Raw genomic sequence first — 20,024 nt, 5'->3', positions numbered from 1 at the left:
AATTACGTTCTTAAAACCATCCACATAAAACATATAATGAATAACATGAGAGAACCACAAAGAGAACATTGCTACACTAAGTAATTAAAACCATCCCACTAAAACATCTAATATAGCCACAGAATGTGAGGCAGAGAATTCCACATATCGCATCCACTAAAATGAGAAATAACATAAGGGCAGACATCGAATCATACTGGGGATAGGTGAATTTATCTGTGTCCGGGTGCCCATCTGGCAAAGCAGGTGCTTGACACAGGATTCCAGGGGGCAATGGGGCTCCTGTTTCTACTGTCTGCAATCTCATGTCCATGAAGGCTCAATCCATCATCTAAACATGCCCTACAATGAGGAGATTTCTACAGCCAATCCAGTTTATGGACATCATTCTAAAGTATTGCAAGGTCTGCTTGGCATGTGAACATTTCCTCACACACTGAACGTTTCTAGGGAGTCTCCTGTGCATGAGTTCTTTGATGTCTTGCAAGCTGATTACTGTAACGGAACGTTTCACTGCACATAGAACATTTATAAGGTTTCTCCCCTGTGTGAATTCTTTCATGCGTAATAAGGGATACCCTCTGAGTAAAGCTCTTTCCACATTCTTTACATGTATGGGGTTTCTCTCCTGTGTGAATTATTTCATGTGTAATAAGGGATACCTTCTGAGTAAAGCTTTTTCCACATTCTTTACATGTATAGGGTTTCTCTCCTGTGTGAATTCTTTCATGCATAATAAGGGATGTTCTCCGAGGAAAGCTCTTTCCACATTCTTTACATGTATAGGGTTTCTCTCCTGTGTGAATTCTTTCATGCATAATAAGGGATGTCGTCTGAGAAAAGCTCTTTCCACATTCTTTACACGTATAGGGTTTCTCCCCTGTGTGGATTCTTTTATGGGTGGAAAGCTGTGAGCTCGTTTTGAAGCATTTTGCACATATTGAGCATTTAAAGGGTTTTTCTCCTGTGTGAATTCTTTCATGTGTAATAAGGGATGAACTATATGAAAAGCTCTTTCCACATTCTGCACATCTATAGGGTTTCTCCCCCGTATGAACTCTTTCATGTCTGGTAAGGTTTGCGCTATGCCCAAAGCGTTGTTCACACCACGGGCATTTAAAGGGTTTTCCCCTCATATGGCATTTTTGATGTGCTATGAAATTGTGTTGTTTTTGGAAGCTCTTTCCACATTCTGTACAGATATACAGTTCTTCTGCAGAATGAATTTGTTGATGGTGTCTTGTAAGTTGTGAGCTCTGTGTGAAGCTCATTGTACACTCCAAACCAGTATGACTTTCCCCCTCTGTGTCAAGTACTGGACCTTTTAGAGTTGGTTTGCTCAAACAGCCTCTTTTCACAGACTCTGAACTTTGACTGGGTTTCTCTGCCGTGTGGATTCTCAAGTGAGCATCAAGGTGCTTTCTGCATCTCTTTCCTGTTTGTTCTTCTTGTTCAAGGTGGACCCCGCTCTGAGTTGAAATGGATTTGTCCTTCTCTTTTGTATAGTTTCCCCTCTTCCTTCTGGATCTATCATGATCACTCAAGACCTCTTCCAACACTCCACCCTTCGTTCCTCCTTGTGATGTGCTAGGATGTTCTCTCTTATCCTCACTCTCCTGCACAGCATCTGGTGGAAAAAACAAGAGATAACGAGAGCGGTGTAGTGCTGTAGTTCCGGGTTTGAATCCCAAATCTAAAGTGGGCTGGTTCAGACCAAAGCAGTCTGGATCTGAACCGGATCCATATCGGTTAGGGTGACCATATGCCCGGATTTGCCCAGATTTGTCTGGGTTTTTGATGACAAATCCGGGAGGGGAAATCCAGATTTTTCCTCAAAGGGCAGCTCTAATGGGAATTAACAAAAATGCTTATAACTCTGTCATTTTTTAAGATAAAGACATGAAACTTGGCACAGTAGTAGCTATTAGGAAGGGCTTTGGTTGTGTCAAATTTGAGTCAGATCCATTCATCCATTGATTTTTTAGGTATTTTTTTTAAAAATTGTGGTTTTTAAATTATTATTTTTAAAATTGTCATTTTTAAAGATAAAGGGATGAAACTTCACACCGTAATAGGATTTAGTTAGAGCTTTATCCACACCAAATTTGAAACAGATCCGTTCATCCATTGATTTTTTAGGATTTTTTTTAAAATTGAGGTTTTAAAATTATAATTTTTAAAAACATCATTTTTAAAGATAAAGATTTTAAAGTTAGCACCTTGATAGCTTTTAGGTAGAGCGTTAGCCATACCAAACCTGAGGCTGGCTTGCCACGCAGAGTGTTTTAAGAGTGCATCAAAGTTGTGCAAGAGGAGAGGACGTGGAGGCAGCTGGTGGCAGAGGTTCTTAAAGTATTGGGCAAAAGGTGGGATATAATAATAATAATAATAATAATAATAATAATAATAATAATAATAATAATAATAATAATGTAAGAGTCATCAGTCATGACCAAGCAATAACCTGCAATAAGCAATATCCCAAGCCAGAAGTTTGCAGCCTAGCTGGACCATTGGGAGACTTTGGGAGAGAGAGAGAGAGATTGTTTGAGGCTGGAGGCTTTGGTTTGTCTGCAAACCAAAGTGAGAGACAACAGAGGCTGCACAGACAACCCAGAGACATATGTAACTTAGCCCCATGGCATGAAACGCAGGGCGTTAGGAAGAGGGTCTCAGAGTCGCATGTTTGTGCAGGAAGTAGACAGGAGTTCAAAGTCTGGATGTGTGAAGTGGTTCCAACACACAAGCCTTGAGAAGCTAATGTATATAAGTGAGAAGGGTGGATGGGCAAAGTAGTGTTCAGTGCCACAACACCCACCCTAATGTTAGGGTAGAGAAACTTGTGACAATTATACACAAGTTTTTTAAAAAAATTGAAATTAACAAAAGCCAGCCATCCGGCCGGCCAGTGGCAAACCCTGTTAACAACAACAGCAGCTTGCAATGAGTGAAGATACAGTCATAAAAGATATTTGAGGGAAGGGGAGAATGTAACACACAGAGTATAGCAAAAGCTTCAAAGTACAGCAAAACCTACAAAAGTAGGAGTGAGTGAAGTTAATTTCAGATACATTGAATCTCTCACATGTTCTTTATTTCAGTGATTTTAACATTAAGATGTTATATAGAACAGATTTGTCTTAAATGTGTGCTGTAAAATCAGACATGTGACCAAGGCTATGTTTGGGTGGGCACGCCCCCTTGGTACCGGACACGGCCCCTTGGGGCCGACCATGTTGTCCTCCTTTTTGGTTTCCAAAATATGGTCACCCTAGTATCGGTCCAAAGCAGGTTGAATCAATCTGTATTGCTGAAGGCCGGACAGCCTGTCTGGGTAATGTAAGGATTTGTTTGAGAATAGGAAGGAGGAGAGGAGGAGTTGAGAAGAGGGAACTGAGCCTTGGCCAGAGACATCTCTAGGGCCCGCCGTAGGGCTGAAGGCTTAACCCAGCAGTCTCCAATCACAGTAGTGGAGGAGGGGTTGTCTATAACAGGACATTCTGCTTTTCTTTCCCAGTGTGAGCTAGAGTTGGATGGAGGATGAGAGTTCTATATTATAGGATTGTGCTAGTGCAGCTTGACTTGAATTTCCCAGCCCTTTTCAATTCCATTCTTTTGGTCTTTTCTTTCTCTTAAACCCTTCTTTAAGATTCCTTGCAGTGTTTACTGTTTGTTCTTCACACACCCCTGTTCCTGCCCTTCTGAATTAATATTCCTTCGCTTCCAATATTCATAGAATCATAGAATAATAGAGTTGGAAGGGGCCTATAAGGCCATCGAGTCCAACCCCCTACTCAATTAATGAATCCCTGATTAATGAATCCCTAAAGCATCCCTGACAGATGGTTGTCCAGCTGCCTCTTGAATGCCTCTAGTGTGGGAGAGACCACAACTTCCCTAGGTAACTGTTTCCATTGTCATACTTCTTTTGTTTATATATATTCTAATTTTTTTTAAAAAAGCTTTTCTCCTTTGTTAGGCTCCAGATAAATAGTTAGTGTTAAGGTTACATTCGCATCCTATAGTTGTTTAGGTAATTAGTTGTTTTTTTTCTGTATCTGCTTTCTTTTGGTCTTTTGCGTGTCTGTGTGTATGCTCTTTGTGGTTTAACCCCTACTCTACCACTCCGCCATCTTATGTCACCCAGGCCATTCTGCATGCTTCCTCCTCTGTCAGCAGGACTGTACCAGCCTTGAATATGCCCACTTTGGTGCTGGCTGGCTGATGCCACTGGTGGCTATGACTTGGCTCCCTGTAAGATGTCCCTTATTTTTTATTTTTTAAGGAAATGCTGGGAACTTTGTCCCCAAAGCAAAACACTGTGGCCCTGTTCAGAAGACACCTTAAACCATGGCTGCAACTACATTGACTAAGGGGAAAAGCCTTATTCACCATGGTTAAAGCAGTGGTTGTTCTTCTGAACAGGTCCAGTTGCGTACTTTTACCTGTGGCAACAGCCTGTTGCATGTTTGATGATGTGTACATCCATTGACCATAAGAAGAATATACTCAGATTAGTCTATATGCATTTAAAAGAACAGTAAATAAATCTTACCTTTTCTTTTACAAATGGGGCGGGAAAGGCTGCAAACGAGCAGGGGGCTGGTACAACACCTCTATGAGGAAGGGCTTCACTGTTTGGCTATTTAATTTAGAAGAAATGCTAATAAGGGAGAATTTTATATAATGATATGGAATGGAAAAAATGGATCAGTGCAATAAATAAGCACAACTTCCTTCCCTTGTAATGAGCTTTTGCAGCCAAAGAGAGCTTTCTCTTTTTTCTTCCTTTAATGAGATGAGCCTCAAATAATCCTTTGAAGCTAAACTATGGCAGTTTTAGGACAGAGAAAAGGAAAGTACTAGGTGGTGTGTGTGTGTTTTGCAATTCAAAGTACTGGAGATTAGCGCAAGTGACCTCCTAACCATCACATTAAACACCTTCTAATAAGGATCTCTAATCCCCAGTGTGGCTTGACAGGTTTCTTTTTACCTTTTGGTTTAGATTTTGAGGAAAGGAAATTTAAGGCATACATAACACAAAAGGCACTGGAACAAACTGTCTGAAATTGAGCAAATTTAGTCACAGTCATAGGGGCTACTAGGTCACCAGATTCCATGCACTTCTGTGGAGCACAAAAGAATAGCTCTTTGTTTAGACAAATTGTCTTGACAAAAGCAAATTTTACCTGTGGCTAGCACAAAAAAACCCCATTGTACATAAATGGCTGAAATCTGGCAGTAAAATCAATCCTAGGGACTGCCAGGTCTCCAAATTTCATGCATTTATTATAAAAACTCAGAAAAGGTAATGGACAATTCTGTTGTCTGATGTAAATGAATTGTTAATTGTAAAAATATAAACAATTCTGTTTTCTGAGAAACAAAAGCAGGTTGGATCACATGGGAATCCATCAAAAGCAGATGAAGATTGAATTGGAAGCTCCAAATAACCCTCCAAAGTACATTGGGAAAGGTGTCCATGTGAAGACCTAGAAAACATTGGTATCTTTGAGAGTTGCAAAGTAGGGGGAGAAATTGTAGGAAAATGCATTTTGTTGTTTATTTGTTCAGTCGCTTCTGACTCTTCGTGACTTCATGGACCAGCCCAGGCCAGAGCTTTCTGTCGGCCGTCGCCACCCCCAGCTCCCTCAAGGTCGAGTGCATAGCCATTTGTAAATTTCCTCTTGCTTCTTTTCTTTCCTGATGGGCAATTTGTTGCATTTACAATTGAGATTTGTTTCCACCCTGCCTGACAAAAATTCAACAGTCATTTTGTGATTTTCACTGGAAAGATCGTGCAAGTAGAAAACCTAGCATTTTGAGGAAGTGTTTTTCCTGTCTCCATCTCAAGTTTGCCAATGCAGCTACCCAACCATGCTCCCTGAGTGTGTTCATCTGCCAGATGGATGAAGCAAAATCTTTGAATCCTCTTTTTGTACACTATGTATGTCTCTCATTTCTTATTTGGATCAATAACTACTTGGAGTAGGGGGTTGATTGGGAGGCCCATTGCTTTCCCCACAAAGAATGGGATCATCTAATTCCTTCTCTCAACTAGTTCCCTTCCTGGTGACATATGTGGTCCAAGCAATTCCTTCACCCTATATTTCTCCCCATCATCCACTTTCTTCTTCTGGAGAAGTAAACCACAGCAGCACAGATCAACTTGGCAGTTTTTACATTAAGAAAGTTAAAATGCTGTATTATGTATTAAGAATAAATCAATAGAATTGAGGTGGCTTTACCTGACCGCTTTTGGGGATCAATCTTCAGAGAATGATGCTGCATCTTCTTGCGGAATAAAATCCACTTTCTCCAATGTGTATGTCTGAAGGTTGTATTGGTCTCAGCATCTTCATCTTTCTGCATTGTTTCTGTATACCACGGCTCAACATCAGGAATGGAAGAGTTCTCAGCTACCTGTGCAAATTCTCCCTGAAACTACAGAGAAGAGCACTTTCATTTTACAATGATTATGACTGATGATATAAGGTCTAATCCTGTCCTTTATTGTGTATTTTATGAAAGCTGATCTACTCTGATGCCTGAACCCCCTATGCCTGCAACGTCTCCTTCTGCCCAAGTCTCTGGAATAGAGGTATCTCCTCGGTGGATTGCAGTGTCAGAGTTTTCCAAACTCATTCTTAGAACACCAGAACTTCACTGATTCTCTCAGCACCCACTCACAATGCAAACAGCCTCAGCCATTCAGAAACTCACACTCTTGGTTCATCCAACCAATCTCCCACAGCCACCCAGCACCCAGTCACCCTGGTCACTATCATTTCACAATTCAGATAACCAGCCATTGTCTTGGTGATAAGACAGGCAGAATTTCAACTGCTACTCCATTAATGAAATAGTTATTACCTGAGGATTATGGGGTTCTTCTCTTGTCTCTTCTGAGCCCTCCTCTGACCTTGGGCCTGTGGACTTTTGGTGGTGCTTCATGGGTCATTTCATAAGAAACAGCCCTATGTTATAGTTAGTAGAAGATCAGTCACTTAGATCGCTGTGCTCACCTACTGCCTAGAGAAAAAAGCGATGGAAATTGGAATGTGCAGGAAGAAGAATGTTCCCTACCTGGAAGCAAAAACACACATACAACCCCCCCAAAACATTTGCACCTGTAAATTGCAATCCTTATTATCAATATGAACATATCATTATTTCATTCATTTTTGTCCTTTTTTTCTCTTTCAAGGAACTCAGAGCAGATTTACAGTCCTGGTCCTCTCCATTTTATTTTTTTCCATCGTCACTGTTGTTTCATTAACACATATTTTCATATTCTATCAAATGCCAGCAATGCCCTGCTATAAATGTAGACATAGACACAAAGATTGTATCAGAATTGGCAACATTTAGAAACCAGTGGTAGATCTGGGTTCTAGTTCCTGCTCGGCCAAGGAAGCTCACTGGGTGACTTTGGGCCTTTAGGAGACTCTCAGTGCGAAGTACTTGGCAGGGTTGTTGTTGTTGTGATAAAATGGAGAGGAGGAGGATTCTGTATGCTGCCTTGGGTTCCTTGGTGGAAAAATTCAATAAAATTGGTGGATACATATTCAATAAAAAAAAATTTCTACATGAGACAGGATATAAACTTAATAAATACTTACATCAAAGAACATGAAACAAAAGCCCTAGCATGGAATGACTAATCAGTAAGTTTGATTTTAGCAGTGTGGCCTAAAGAGAGATAATGGTTTTCCGATAGTTCTCAAAACGTACTACAATGGTCAGTTTTCTCTTAATTCTGATATGCTCTACTTGAAATTGTCACAGACTCTCCTGTGGGATTTCATGTCCATTTAGCCTTATTTGTTCATTGCTATGACCATGAAAAATGCCCAGTGCTGATAACAATTCATGTATCTGTTGCAGCACGTTCATATAGCAGGTCAGGATACTCTAATCCCTCTCTCCACTCCCCTCCCATACAGAATCTAGAAGCAAGTTTAAATCTTTAGGTTGGCACATCCTTGTTGTTTGCACTGTGAAAGATTTAACACGCCAATTCATTGGGAAGCCCCAGCAGAGACCCTGGATACATGTTCCTTTCTCTCTGGATTTCTCCAAGGACCCATTTCCACAAAGCATGACCTTAGTCAGGGCTGGCATCAAGCAGAGACATGGTCCAGCACGAGCCAAGGGCCCAACAAAACCAAGGGCCCACTGGCAAAGCCCCGCCTAGACGTGCTCCTCCTCTTCACCTTGGAAACCTTCTTGTTCACTGACCTCTTCAGAAGGAGGAGCAGGAGACGCCCTGCCTGCCAACCAAGCAAGTGGTTGTAATGAAGAGGAAGAGGAGGATGAGGAAGAGCTGCTGGTGACACCGGCAATAAGAACGTAGACTCACAGAGGGAGATGGTTCTTCTGTAAAACTCCTCAAAAACCTGGAGGCATCACTGGCTGTGGAACATCAACAAAACAGCCTCCAACCCACAGAAATGGGAATGCAGAGAGCAGCAACCTTCTTGTACTGCTTCCTTGGCCTGCTGGAGGGGGTTTATTTCTTCCCTTCTGCTTCTCACTGCAAGCAGAGCACCTGGCGTAGCTAAATAGGGCCAGCTGTGGGACATTGGTATGGGATTTGCAAGGGCTGTTGGGAACTGTAGTTCAGTGGAAGAAACACCCCAGAGTGGGGGACATCTTGTGATCTAAAACAACTGAGAATTTTATTTCCATTGCTTTGATTTCTATTCAGTTTCTTGCTCACATTTCATTGATTTTTCTCTTATCTTTTAAGAAGATTTAGAACATCAGTGTGGATTAGACCGAGGTCCATGTAGCACAAGGGCTTTCTCTATGAACATGGAGGCTCTATTTGCCATCATTGTGGTGTAACGGCTAAAATAGTAGGTGAAAATGAGAAGATTTAGGTGCAAGTACTTAGTTGGCCGTGAAGCTCACTGGGTGACTTTGGCAGAGTCTCTGTCTCTCAGCCTGACCCATCTCACAGGGTTGTTATGAGGACAAACTGGAGGAGGGCGATCATAAATGTTCATAGAATCATAGAATAGCAGAGTTAGAAGGGGCCTACAAGGCCATTGAGTCCAGCCCCCTGCTCAATGTAGGAATCCACCCTAAAGCATCCCTGACAGATGGTAGTCCAGCTGCCTCTTGAATGCCTGTAGTGTGGGAGAGGCCACAACCTCGCTAGTTTTCTTTGGGGTCCTTGAAAAAAGATAGGGTGACCATCCTATCCAGGGAAGTCTGGACACCACTGGGGAAATTAGGCCAACTGGAGTTGGGGGGCCCTTTACCAGGATAATGGGGGTGCCCGGCCTGCGGTTGCACCGGTAGGCTTTTTCCCCAGCAGGGTGGCCATCTTTCCCAGCCCAGGACGTCTCGCGAGACTACTGGCCCAGCTGAGATCTTGCATGATAGAGTGCAGCAATAAGCCCCCGGCTGCTGGCTGATCTGCGTAGAAGCAGTGGCATCCAGCTTACATGGGCAAGGTGGCGCAGAGGGAGGTGGATTGGAGCAACGCGACAGATTTGAGCAGCATGATGGGACAAGCCGTGTGCAGCAGCAGTTGGATGGCGGTGGCAACAGGATCAGGCCAGCCAGCGGGAAGGTACATGGCTGGCAGTGCAGCCATCCTATGCCTCTCCACCCTATCCTCAGCCATGTGGCACACATGGCTTGGGTCATGCCCGGGGCTGCAGCGTAATCGGACTGACACCTCTGCTGCCTTTCCTGAGAGAGGGGAAAGAAATGAAGAAGGATCAGAGAGAAAGAAAGAAAGGGGAGGGGGAGAAGGAGGGACCAGAGAGAGAAGAAAGGAAAAAGAAAGAGCAGCCAGAGGGAGAGTGGTGGATTAGCGAGAAAGAGAGAGAGAGAGGAAGGAAAGAGCAGCCAAGGAAGGAGGGATAGACTGGGGAAGATAAGAGACTTAAAGAAAGGGCACACACAGAGAACAGGAACCAGAGGGAGAAAGAAAGAGAAGAGGGAGCTAGAGAGATGGAAGGAGAGAAGGAAAGAAAGAAAGAAAGAAAGAAAGAAAGAAAGAAAGAAAGAAAGAAAGAAAGAAAGAAAGAAAGAAAGAAAGAGCTGCTTTGTTGTTGGGGTAGTTTTTCTACCCTGTGTGGGGGAATGGAGGGAAGGAGCCTGCCCCGGCCACAGCTGCTATGCTGGGGAAGGGGCGAATATTTGTTACATAGCCCCACGAAGATAGGGGGTGGTCTTTGTGCTTTGTGCAAAATAATAATAATAATAATAGTTATTGTTGTTAGTATTTTTCTAAGGAGGTCAAGGAAGCAGAAATGCCCCCCCCATTTTTTCTCCTTACAACAACCCTGTGAGGTAGGTCAGCCTAAAAAAGATCTAACTGGAACAAATGTGGACAGAATCAGGGCTCAGTGTAGGCAGTCTAGCTGTGTGCATTTAACCTGGTTATTACTTTTACCTTACTGGTCTTACAGTTTTCAAGAGTGAGTATCTGTGTAGATTCTGTTCTGATTTAAAATAGGGGTGTGATCCGCTCCGATTAGGAGCGTAGAAGCAGTAGCGGATTGGCCTGCTCCGCCTTACCCAGAGGCGGAGTAGGAGCGGACCGCAGACCCCTAGAAGCAAGGCGAAGAGAAGCGACCATTTTTCGGAGCTCCTAGTTCAGGCGGAGCGCTCCGGTCGCCATCTTGAAAACATTTCGCCATAGGATTGCATTGCGGCAAATAATCGCGGATAACTACGTTCTTTTTGAAGCTATCGTTCTGGAAATTCTTGTGCTCAGAGAGTCGTGGATGGGGGTCATTTTGAGACCACTCTCACCTCTCTGCGTCGTGCGGGTCGCGTGCTATATTTGTTTATAAATTGGGTCAACCGCGCGGCTCAAACGGCGTTTTCGGCTTTTCGCCCATAGGATTGCATTGAGGGAAAGACACGGGCATAACTGGGTTGGTTTTTAAGCTATCGTTCCGAAAATTCTTGTGCACAGAGAGTCGTGGATGTGGGTTATTTTGAGACTACTCTCAACTTTCTGCGTCGTGCGGGTCGCGCACTAGAAGTTTTTAAAAAATCGGCGGGAAAAATACCTTTTTCAAAGGGCTGAGGGGCAGAGTCAGCTCCCGGTCATGATGATCCCAAAGTTAGAGGAGGGCATAGGCAAAACAGGTAACTTGGGATTCTGGGAAACTTCTCTTTCTTCATCTGAACGGGCTTTTCCCCGTGTTTTTTAAAACAGTAGCCCCACCAAATGCACAAACACAACTTGAAATCATATACTAAGCCAAGAATAAGAGATAGAAACACAGCACTGCTACCCACCCTAACTTTGGGGAACAACTGAAAAGATGTGGTGCAAGGGGATGAGCTCCCCTAGGGCATCTCATCGTGGACGTGCCCCCACTCTCTCCTGCACTGGAATGCCATTAGAGCCTTCCAAAGAGAGTAAAACGGTGGAGCAATGCCTATCATGTGTTGAAGTGAGCATTCATTTCTTAGTGGTGGAGCGATGCCTGTTATGAGTTGAAGTGAGCGTTTGCTTCTTAGAGCTCTCGTGGTGAAGCAATGGCTGTCTTGAGTTGAACTGGCAGCTACTTCCCCCTCCCCTGGGCACGTCCCCCTATTGCTGGTAAAAGACAGATATAGCCTTTTTAAAAAAATTCTTCTTGCTGTTTATTGAGCAATTCCACCCCTCCTTTGTTTATTTATTGATTTATTCCATTTTATATGCATTACTGGCTTATCCTTGGCTCACTTCCTTATGCCCCCAGAAATGCCAGCTGCATGCCTGCCTGCCTTCCCTCCCTCCTCCCCTGCCCACCTCGCAGGGATGTTGTGTGTGTGTGGCTTTGACTCAGGGGAGAAGTCCTTCCTGCTCTCACTTGGAGTTTTGGAAGTTCCAAATTTTGCAGGTTTAAGCCCCGCCAAAAAACAGGGGATGATGGGACTGCCTTGAGTCTCGGCGTGCATATGTATCCCTGGATAAGCTGTCATGGTGGTGGGTTTGAGGTTTTTTTTTAACGTGCAAAATTGACGGAGCTATGGAAAGGGGTGTTGAATTTTCATAAATTCCCCAAAAATCAGGGGATGATGGGACTGCCTTGAGTCTCAGCGTGCGTATGTATCCCTGGATAAGCTTTCATGGTGGCGTGTTTGAGGTTTCTAACGTGCAAATTGACGGAGCTATGGAAAGGGGTGTGAATGGGGTGCCCGATTTTCAAAAATTCCCCAAAAATCAGGGGATGATGGGATTGCTTTGAAACTTGGCGTGCGTGTGTGTACCCCATGAGGTGTCATGGTGCCAAACGTGAGGTTTCTAACTTGAACAGAAAAAAAGTTGTATAATTTTTTAGCTTTCAATGCAAGCCTATGGGGGGGGGGGAAACAGAGATCCGGATCCGGATCCGGATCCGGAGCTACGAGCGGAGCGGAAGTGGGCGTGGCGGGGGCGGGGTGGAGTGGCCCGATCCGGAAAATGGCGGATCTGCAAGTGAAGCGGAGCGGGGGGTCCGTGCACACCCCTAATTTAAAACTCCTTTCATATTAAAAAAAATTGTCCTCTAAACATTTCAGTTTTTTGGAATGAAACTTTATAGTTTCTTTTCTTCTTTAGATAGTTACATCTAATGTTAACGCATCCACTCCGACTGTCGAAAAATCATTGCAGGAGACCCAGAGGATTTTTTGTAAAGAAATAAAAATAAGGAATCGGTTTCACGGAAATATATGTTTTCATGGATGCCCCCTGGGAAATGAAGATTGACAAAATCAGACCCTCTCCATCCTGCCCCAGTTTTACATCTGGAAGAAGTGCAGGCAGGAGCATTTGGATGCCGTTAGAGGAGTGGAAAGTGAACGCTTCAATGGAGCCTCTTTCTTGGGTCTTCCAACGTCTTCCAACAAATGGAAGAGCCAAAAGGAGTGAGGGAATAATATTTTGCCTATATCCCCTTTCATGCGCAGACAGGGCATTGCTAGTCTCATTCCAAGTTCGAAAGGTGCTAAATGACCCTTGGCTTCAATGCATTGAAGATGCAATCCAACCATTCTTTCCCCAGAGTGATGTCCCACCACGTTCCCTCTGCTCAAAGGGCTCAAAACTCTCTACAGAATGGCAGCCTGACCATCCAACCCAGGACCATTCTTGTTTACAGAGGCAAAATGGAATCAAGACTATGAAACTGAGAAAACACACGCACAACTTTATTAGTATTCAAACATGTTAAAAGTTAACAGAAGCCATCTAAAAGGCAGCCGCAGTGACTGTACCAGTTTTCCATTTCAATAGCCTCTAAAACGTTTCACATCTTAGTATCTACTGTGGGTGTTCTCAGGATTCCCCACGTTGACCTTTCGAACCTTTATAACTTGACCAAACAGTCAGAAAAGCCCTCAACCCAACCTGAGCATTTCTGGGTACGGCTCCTGCCTTGGAAATTCCCTCTTGTCAAAAAAGACAAGAAAAGAAAAGTTACTTGTCATTTCTGTGGCAGAGGGGGAAAGTTCTATTTCTCCAGTTTCTCCCAGAGACATTTTCATAAAACAGTACAGTACAATTATGTCCTTAAAACCATCCGGATAAAACATATAATGAATAAGAGCAGAGAACCACATAGAGAGGATTGCTCCATGAAGTAATGAAAACCATCTAACTAAAACATCTAACGCAGCCACAGAACATGAGGCAGAGAGTTCCATATATCACATCCACTAAAATGTGGATCCTTAGATGAGAAATAATATATGGGCAGAAACAGACTCATACTAGAAAGAGGCGAATTCTTCGGTGTCCGGGTGTCCATCTGGCAACGCAGGTCCTTGACTCACGATTGCAGGCTGCGATGGGGTTTCTGTTTCTATTTCTGCAATTCCACGTCCATGAAAGCTCAATCCATCATCAAAACATACCCTCCAATGAGGAGATTTGTACAGACATCCCAGTTTATTAACATCATTCTAAAGTATTGCAAGGTTTGTTGGCATGTGAACATTTCCTGACACACTGACCATTTCTAGGGAGTCTCCCGTGTATGAGTTCTTTGATGATTCACAAGCTGATACCTGTAACGGAATGTTTCACTGCAGATAGAACATTGATAAGGTTTCTCCCCTGTGTGGATTCTTTTATGTTTGGAAAGGGCTGAGCTCGTTTTGAAGCATTTTGCACATGACGAGCATGGAAAGGGTTTCTCACCAGTGTGAATTCTTTCATGCTTAATAAGGGATGAACTCTGAGAAAAGCTCTTTCCACATTCTTTACACATATAGGGTTTCTCCCCTGTGTGAATTCTTTCATGCTTAATAAGGGATGAACTCTGATAAAAGCTCTTTCCACATTCTTTACACCTATAGGGTTTCTCTCCTGTGTGAATACGTCGGTGTATAATAAGAGATGAGCCATGGCTGAAGACCTTTCCACATTCTGCACATTTATGGGGTTTCTCCCCCGTATGAACTCTTTTATGTATGGTAAGGTTTGAGCTATACCTGAAGCTTTTTTCGCACCATGGGCATTTAAACGGTTTCCCTTTCGTATGGCATCTTTGATGTGCTTTGAGATTTTGTTGTTGGAAGCTCTCTCCACATTCTGTACAGATATACAGTTCCTCCGCAGAATGAATTTGTTGATGGTGTCTTGTAAGTTGTGAGCTCCTTGTGAAGCTCATTGTACACTCCATACCAGTATGACTTTTCCCCTCAGTGTCAAACGCTGAACCTTTTACAGTTGGTTGGCTCAGACAGACTTTTATCACAGACTTTGAGCTTTGACTGGGTTTCTCTGCCGTGTGGATTCTCAAGTGAGCATCCAGGTGCTTTCTGTGTCCCTTTCCTGTTTGTTCTTCTTGTTCAAGGTGGACCCTGCTCTGAGTTGAAATGGATTTGTCCTTCTCTTTTGTATATTTTACCTTCTTCCTTCTGGATCTATCTGGGTTGCTCAAGACCTCTTTCAACATTCCACCCCTCGCTCCTCCTTGTGATGTGCTAGGATGTTCTCTCTTATCCTCACTCTCCTGCACAGCATCTGATGGAAAAAATAAGAGAAAACAATTAGAGCAGTGTCCTCCTGTAGTTCCAGGTCTGAATCCCAAAACCAAAGTGGGTTGGTTCAGACCAAAGCAGTCTGGATCTGAATTGGATCCATATCGGTCCAAAGCGGTCTGAAGCAGGTCAAGTCAATCCTTATTCCTGAAGGCCAGAAAGCCTGTCTGGGAAATGGAATGATTTGTTTGAGAATAGGAAGGAGGAGAGGAGGAATTGGGAAGGGGGAACTGAGCCTTGGCCAGAGACAACTCTAGGGGCCCATCGGGCTGAATGTTTAACCCAGCAGTCTGCAATCACAGTGGTGGAGGAGGGGTTGTCTATAACAGGACATTCTGCTTTTCTTTCCCAGTGTGAGCTAGAGTTGGAAGGAGGATGAGAGTTCTATATTATTGGATTGTGCTAGTACAGCTTGACTTGAATTTCCCAGCCCTTCTCAATTCCATTTTTTGGTCTTCTCTTTCCCTTAAACCCTTCTTTAAGATTCCTTGCTTGGTTTACTGCTTATTCTTTGCACCCCCCCTGTCCTCGCCCTTCTGAGTTAATATTTTTTCCCTTCCAATTTTTCAATTCTTTATCTATATTCTAATTTTTTTAAAAAATCTTAAATTGTTAGTGCTACATTCCCATCCTATAGTAGTTTAGGGAAGTTGTGGTTGTTCTTATTGTTGTGTTTCTGCATCTGCTTTCTTTTGCTCTTGTGTGTGTGTATTTGTGTGTGTGTGTCTGTGTGTCTGCTGTGTGAGTGCAGCATACACACTGTGTACAAGTAAAGTGTGTGTTGGCAAACCAGTACATACACAGTCCAATACTGTATATATGGTGAGGTCCTACCCCTCTGCCATCTTATGTCACCCAGGCCGTCCTGCATGCTTCTTCCACTGTCAGCAGGACTGTACCAGCCTTGAATATGCCCACCTTGGTGCTGGCTGGGTGGTGCTACTGGTGGCTATGACTTGGCTCCCTGTAAGATGTCCCTTATTTTTTATTTTTTGAGGAAATGCTGGGAACTTTGTCCCCATGGCAAAACACTGTGGCCCTGTTCAGAAGACACCTTAAACCATGGCTGTAACTACATTGACTAAGGGAAAAAGCCTTATTCACCATGGTTAAAGCAGTGGTTGTTCTGAACAGGTCCAGTTGCTTGCTTTTACCTGTGGCAACAGCCTGTTGCATATTTGATGATGTGTACATCCATTGACCCTAAGAAGAATATGCTCAGATTAGTCTATATGCATGTAAAAAAACAGTAAATAAATCTTGCCCTTTCTTTTACAAATGGGGGGAAAAGGCTGCAAATGAGCAGGGGGCTGGTACAACACCTCTATAAGGAAGGGCTTCACTGTACGGCTATTTAATTTAGAAGAAATGCTAATAAGGGAGAATTTTATATAATGATATGGAAAGGAGAAAATGGAGCAGTGCAATAAATAAGCATGACTTCCTTCCCTTGTAATGAGCTTTTGCAGCCAAAGAGAGCTTTCTCTTTTTTCTTCCTCTAATGAGATGAGCCTCAAATAATCCCTTGAAGCTAAACTATGGCAGTTTTAGGACAAAGAAAAGGAAAGTACTAGGTGGTGTGTGTGTGTTTTGCAATTCAAAGTACTGGAGATTAGCGCAAGTGACCTCCTAATCATAACATGAAACACCTTCTAATAAGGAACTCTAATCCCCTGTGTGGCTTGACAGGTTTCTTTTTACCTTTTGGTTTAGATTTTGAGGAAACGAAACTTAAGGCATACATAACACAAAAGGCACTGGAACAAACTGTCTGAAATTGGGCAAATTTAGTCACAGTCATAAGGTCTGCTAGGTCACCAGATTCCATGCACTTCTGTGGAAGCACAAAAGAATAGCTCTTTGTTTAGACAAATTGTCTTGACAAAAGCAAATTTTACCTGTGGCTAGCACAAAAAAGCCATTGTACATAAATGGTATAAATTTGGCAGTAAAATCAATCATAGGGGCTGCCAGGTCTCCAAATTTCATGCATTTATTATAAAAACTCAGAAAAGATAATGGCCAATTCTGTTTTCCAATGTAAATCAATGGTTAATTGTAAAAATATAAACAATTCTGGTTTCTGAGTGACCAAAGCAGATTGGATCACATGGGAATCCATCAAAACCCCTGAGCTTCCTGAAGGGAGAGAAGGAGCTAGAGCTGAATCCAGCGAAGAACCCAGGCACAAAAAGGCATTTCCATATCAAATCCCTCAGCCCCATACCTGATGGTCCAGACTCAGCATCTTCATCTTTCTGCTTCATTTTTGGACAACACAACCTCGGCTCAACGTCAGGCACAGAAGAGCTCCCAGCCTCCTCTACATGTTTTCCCTGAAATCGGAAAGAAGAGCATTATCAGATTAGAGGGAGTGTGCCTGATGATAAGAGGCCTAATCCTGTCCTTGATTACTTTATGAAAGCTGTTCTACTCTGATGCCCAGACTCCCTACGCCTGCCATTTCCCCTTCTGCCGCAGGCAGAAGTTGTACTGCTACTTCTACCCCATTAATGAAATCGTTCTTACCTGAGGGATATGGGGTTCTTCTCCTGTCTCTTCTGATCCTTCCTCTGACCTTGGGCCTGTGGACTCTTGGTGGTGCTCCATGGGTCACTTCATAAAAACGGTCTTTTGTTATAGTTGACTAGAAGATCAGTCATTTAGCTTGCTGTGCTCTCCTACAGCCTAGAGAGAAAGCGATGGAAATCGGAACATGCAAGAACAAGAATGTTCCTTACCTGGAAGCCAAAACACACACACACACACACACACACACACACACACACACACACACACACAAAACCAAAAGCATTTAAGCATATTAGAAGTGCCCTGCTGGATCAGAGCAAGGGTCCATCTAGTCCAGCACTCTGTTCACACAGTGGCCAACCATCAGGCAGGGATGAACAAGCAGGACATGGTACAACAGCTCCTTCCCTTCCATGTTCACCAGCAACTGGTGCACTCAGGCTTATTGCCTCGAATACTGGAGATAACACATTTGCACCTGTAAATTGTGTGTCTCATTATCTGTATGATCATATCATTATTCCATTCATGTTTCTCCTTTGTCCTTCTTTCAAGGAACTCAGAACAGCTTCTACAATTGTCCTCCTCTCCATTTTATGTTTTCCGTCATCACTGTTGTATCGTTAACACATATTTTCATATTCTATCAAAAGCCAGCAATGCTCTGCTACAACTGAAGACATAGACACAAAGACTGCATCAGAATTGGCAACATTTAGAAACCAATGGGAGATCCGGGTTCTAGTCATGGTTTAATTTGTTTTTATCTGTGCATATTTATTATTTTCTACTGTATGTTTTATCTGTACACCGCTTTGAGACCTTAATGATATAGAGCGGGATACAAATGTTTTAAATAAATAGTTCCCGCTCAGCCATGGAAGCTCACCGGGTGACTTTCGGCCTGTCACAGACTCTCAGTCTAATGTACTTACAGGGTTGTTGTTGTTGTTGTTGTGGCAATAAAATGGAGAGGATGAAGATTATGTATGCCACCTTGGGTTCCTTGGAGGAAAAAAGACAGGATATAAATTCAATTTAAAAAAACCACGTATACAAAAGGCAGGATATAAACTTAATAAATTAAGAGTTAAATGAAAGAATGTCAAACAAGCCATAGCATGAAATTGCTCATCAGTAAGTTTGATTTTAGCAGTTTGGCCTAAAGAGAGATAATGGTGTCCTTGTTGTTCTCAAAATGTACTGCAATTGTCAGTTTGTACTTGAAATTGTCACAGGCTGTCCTTTTGGATTTCATGTCCATTTGTAGGGTGACCACAGGAAAAGGAGGACAGGGCTCCTGTATCTTTAACAGTTGTATTACAAAAAGGAATTTCAGCAGGTGATTATTATTATTATTGTTATTGTTATTGTTATTTATTTATTTATATAGCACCATCAATGTACATGGTGCTGTACAGAGTAAAACAGTAAATCGCAAGACCCTGCCGCATAGGCTTACAGTCTAATAAAATCATAGTAAAGCAATAAGGAGGGGAAGAGAATGCAAACAAGCACTGGGTAGGGTAAACAGGCACAGGGTAGGGTAAAACTAACAGTATAAAGTCCAAGCAACATCAAGTTTTAAAGGCTTTAGGAAAAAGAAAAGTTTTTAGCTGAGCTTTAAAAGCTGCGATTGAACTTGTGGATCTCAGATGTTCTGGAAGAGCGTTCCAGGCGTAAGGGGCAGCAGAGGAAAATGGACGAAGCCGAGCAAGGGAAGTAGAGACCCTTGGGCAGGCGAGAAACATGGTATCAGAGGAGCGAAGAGCACGAGCGGGGCAATAGTGTGAGATGAGATAGGAAGGAGCTAGACCATGAAAAGCTTTGAAGGTCGACAGGAGAAGTTTATATTGGATTCTGAAGTGAATTGGAAGCCAATGAAGAGATTTCAGAAGTGGAGTAACATGGTCAGAGCGGCGAGCCAAGAAGATGATCTTTGCGGCAGAGTGGTGAACAGAAACCAATGGACTGATGTGAGAAGAAGGAAGGCCAGAGAGAAGAAGGTTGCAGTAGTCCAACCGAGAAATAACCAGTGCATGAACAAGCGTCTTGGCAGAAGAGACAGACAGAGATGGTCGAATCCTGGCAATATTATACAGGAAGAAACAACAGGATTTAGCTACTGCCTCAATATGAGGAATAAAGGAGAGCGAGGAGTCAAATATGAAGCCAAGACTGAGAGCTTCCTTGACTGGAGTAAGCGTAACGTCATTGACAGTGAGAGAGAATGAAAGATGAGGAGAAGGTTTAGGCGGAAAAACAAGCAATTCAGTCTTTGCCATATTTAGTTTCAGACGACGATGAAGCAGCCAGGCTGAGATATCTGAAAGACATGCCGAGATACGATCGTGAACATCAGGAGAAAGTTCCGGAGATGAGAGATATAATTGTGTATCATCGGCATACAGATGATATTGGAGGCCATGAGATTGAATAAGCTTACCCAAGGGCAGCATGTATAGAGAAAACAACAACGGGCCAAGCACCGAGCCTTGCGGAAC

General features: G+C 43.0%; 1 protein-coding gene across 1 annotated transcript; it reads right to left on the bottom strand.

The window, feature by feature from the left end:
- Positions 1–446: 446 nt before the first annotated feature.
- LOC134395704 (zinc finger protein 883-like) lies at positions 447–17,598 on the bottom strand. The gene is made up of 4 exons (XM_063121867.1): positions 17,518–17,598; positions 17,216–17,324; positions 14,011–14,971; positions 447–1,083 (listed from the first exon to the last, which is right to left on the bottom strand). Exons 1-4 carry the CDS (start codon positions 17,596–17,598, stop codon positions 447–449), a joined length of 1,788 nt encoding a protein of 595 aa, XP_062977937.1.
- Between the last annotated feature and the right edge of the window lie 2,426 nt (positions 17,599–20,024).

Source organism: Elgaria multicarinata, chromosome 3, assembly GCF_023053635.1.
Source record: "Elgaria multicarinata webbii isolate HBS135686 ecotype San Diego chromosome 3, rElgMul1.1.pri, whole genome shotgun sequence".
NCBI lineage: Eukaryota > Metazoa > Chordata > Lepidosauria > Squamata > Anguidae > Elgaria > Elgaria multicarinata.
The sequence above is the reverse complement of the archived record's forward strand: the minus strand, read 5'-3'. Positions and strand labels throughout refer to the sequence as shown.

What these genes read in the sequence shown, in the direction of transcription:
- LOC134395704 (XM_063121867.1), bottom strand. Translation starts at nt 17,598, where the DNA reads ATGGAGCACCACCAAGAGTCCACAGGCCCAAGGTCAGAGGAAGGATCA. An exon ending in AAGAACCCCATATCCCTCAG is followed by an intron (nt 17,325 to 17,517) that starts GTAAGAACGATT and finishes TTCCGATTTCAG; the next exon opens with GGAAAACATGTAGAGGAGGC. An exon ending in TGCTGAGTCTGGACCATCAG is followed by an intron (nt 14,972 to 17,215) that starts GTATGGGGCTGA and finishes TTTTTCCATCAG; the next exon opens with ATGCTGTGCAGGAGAGTGAG.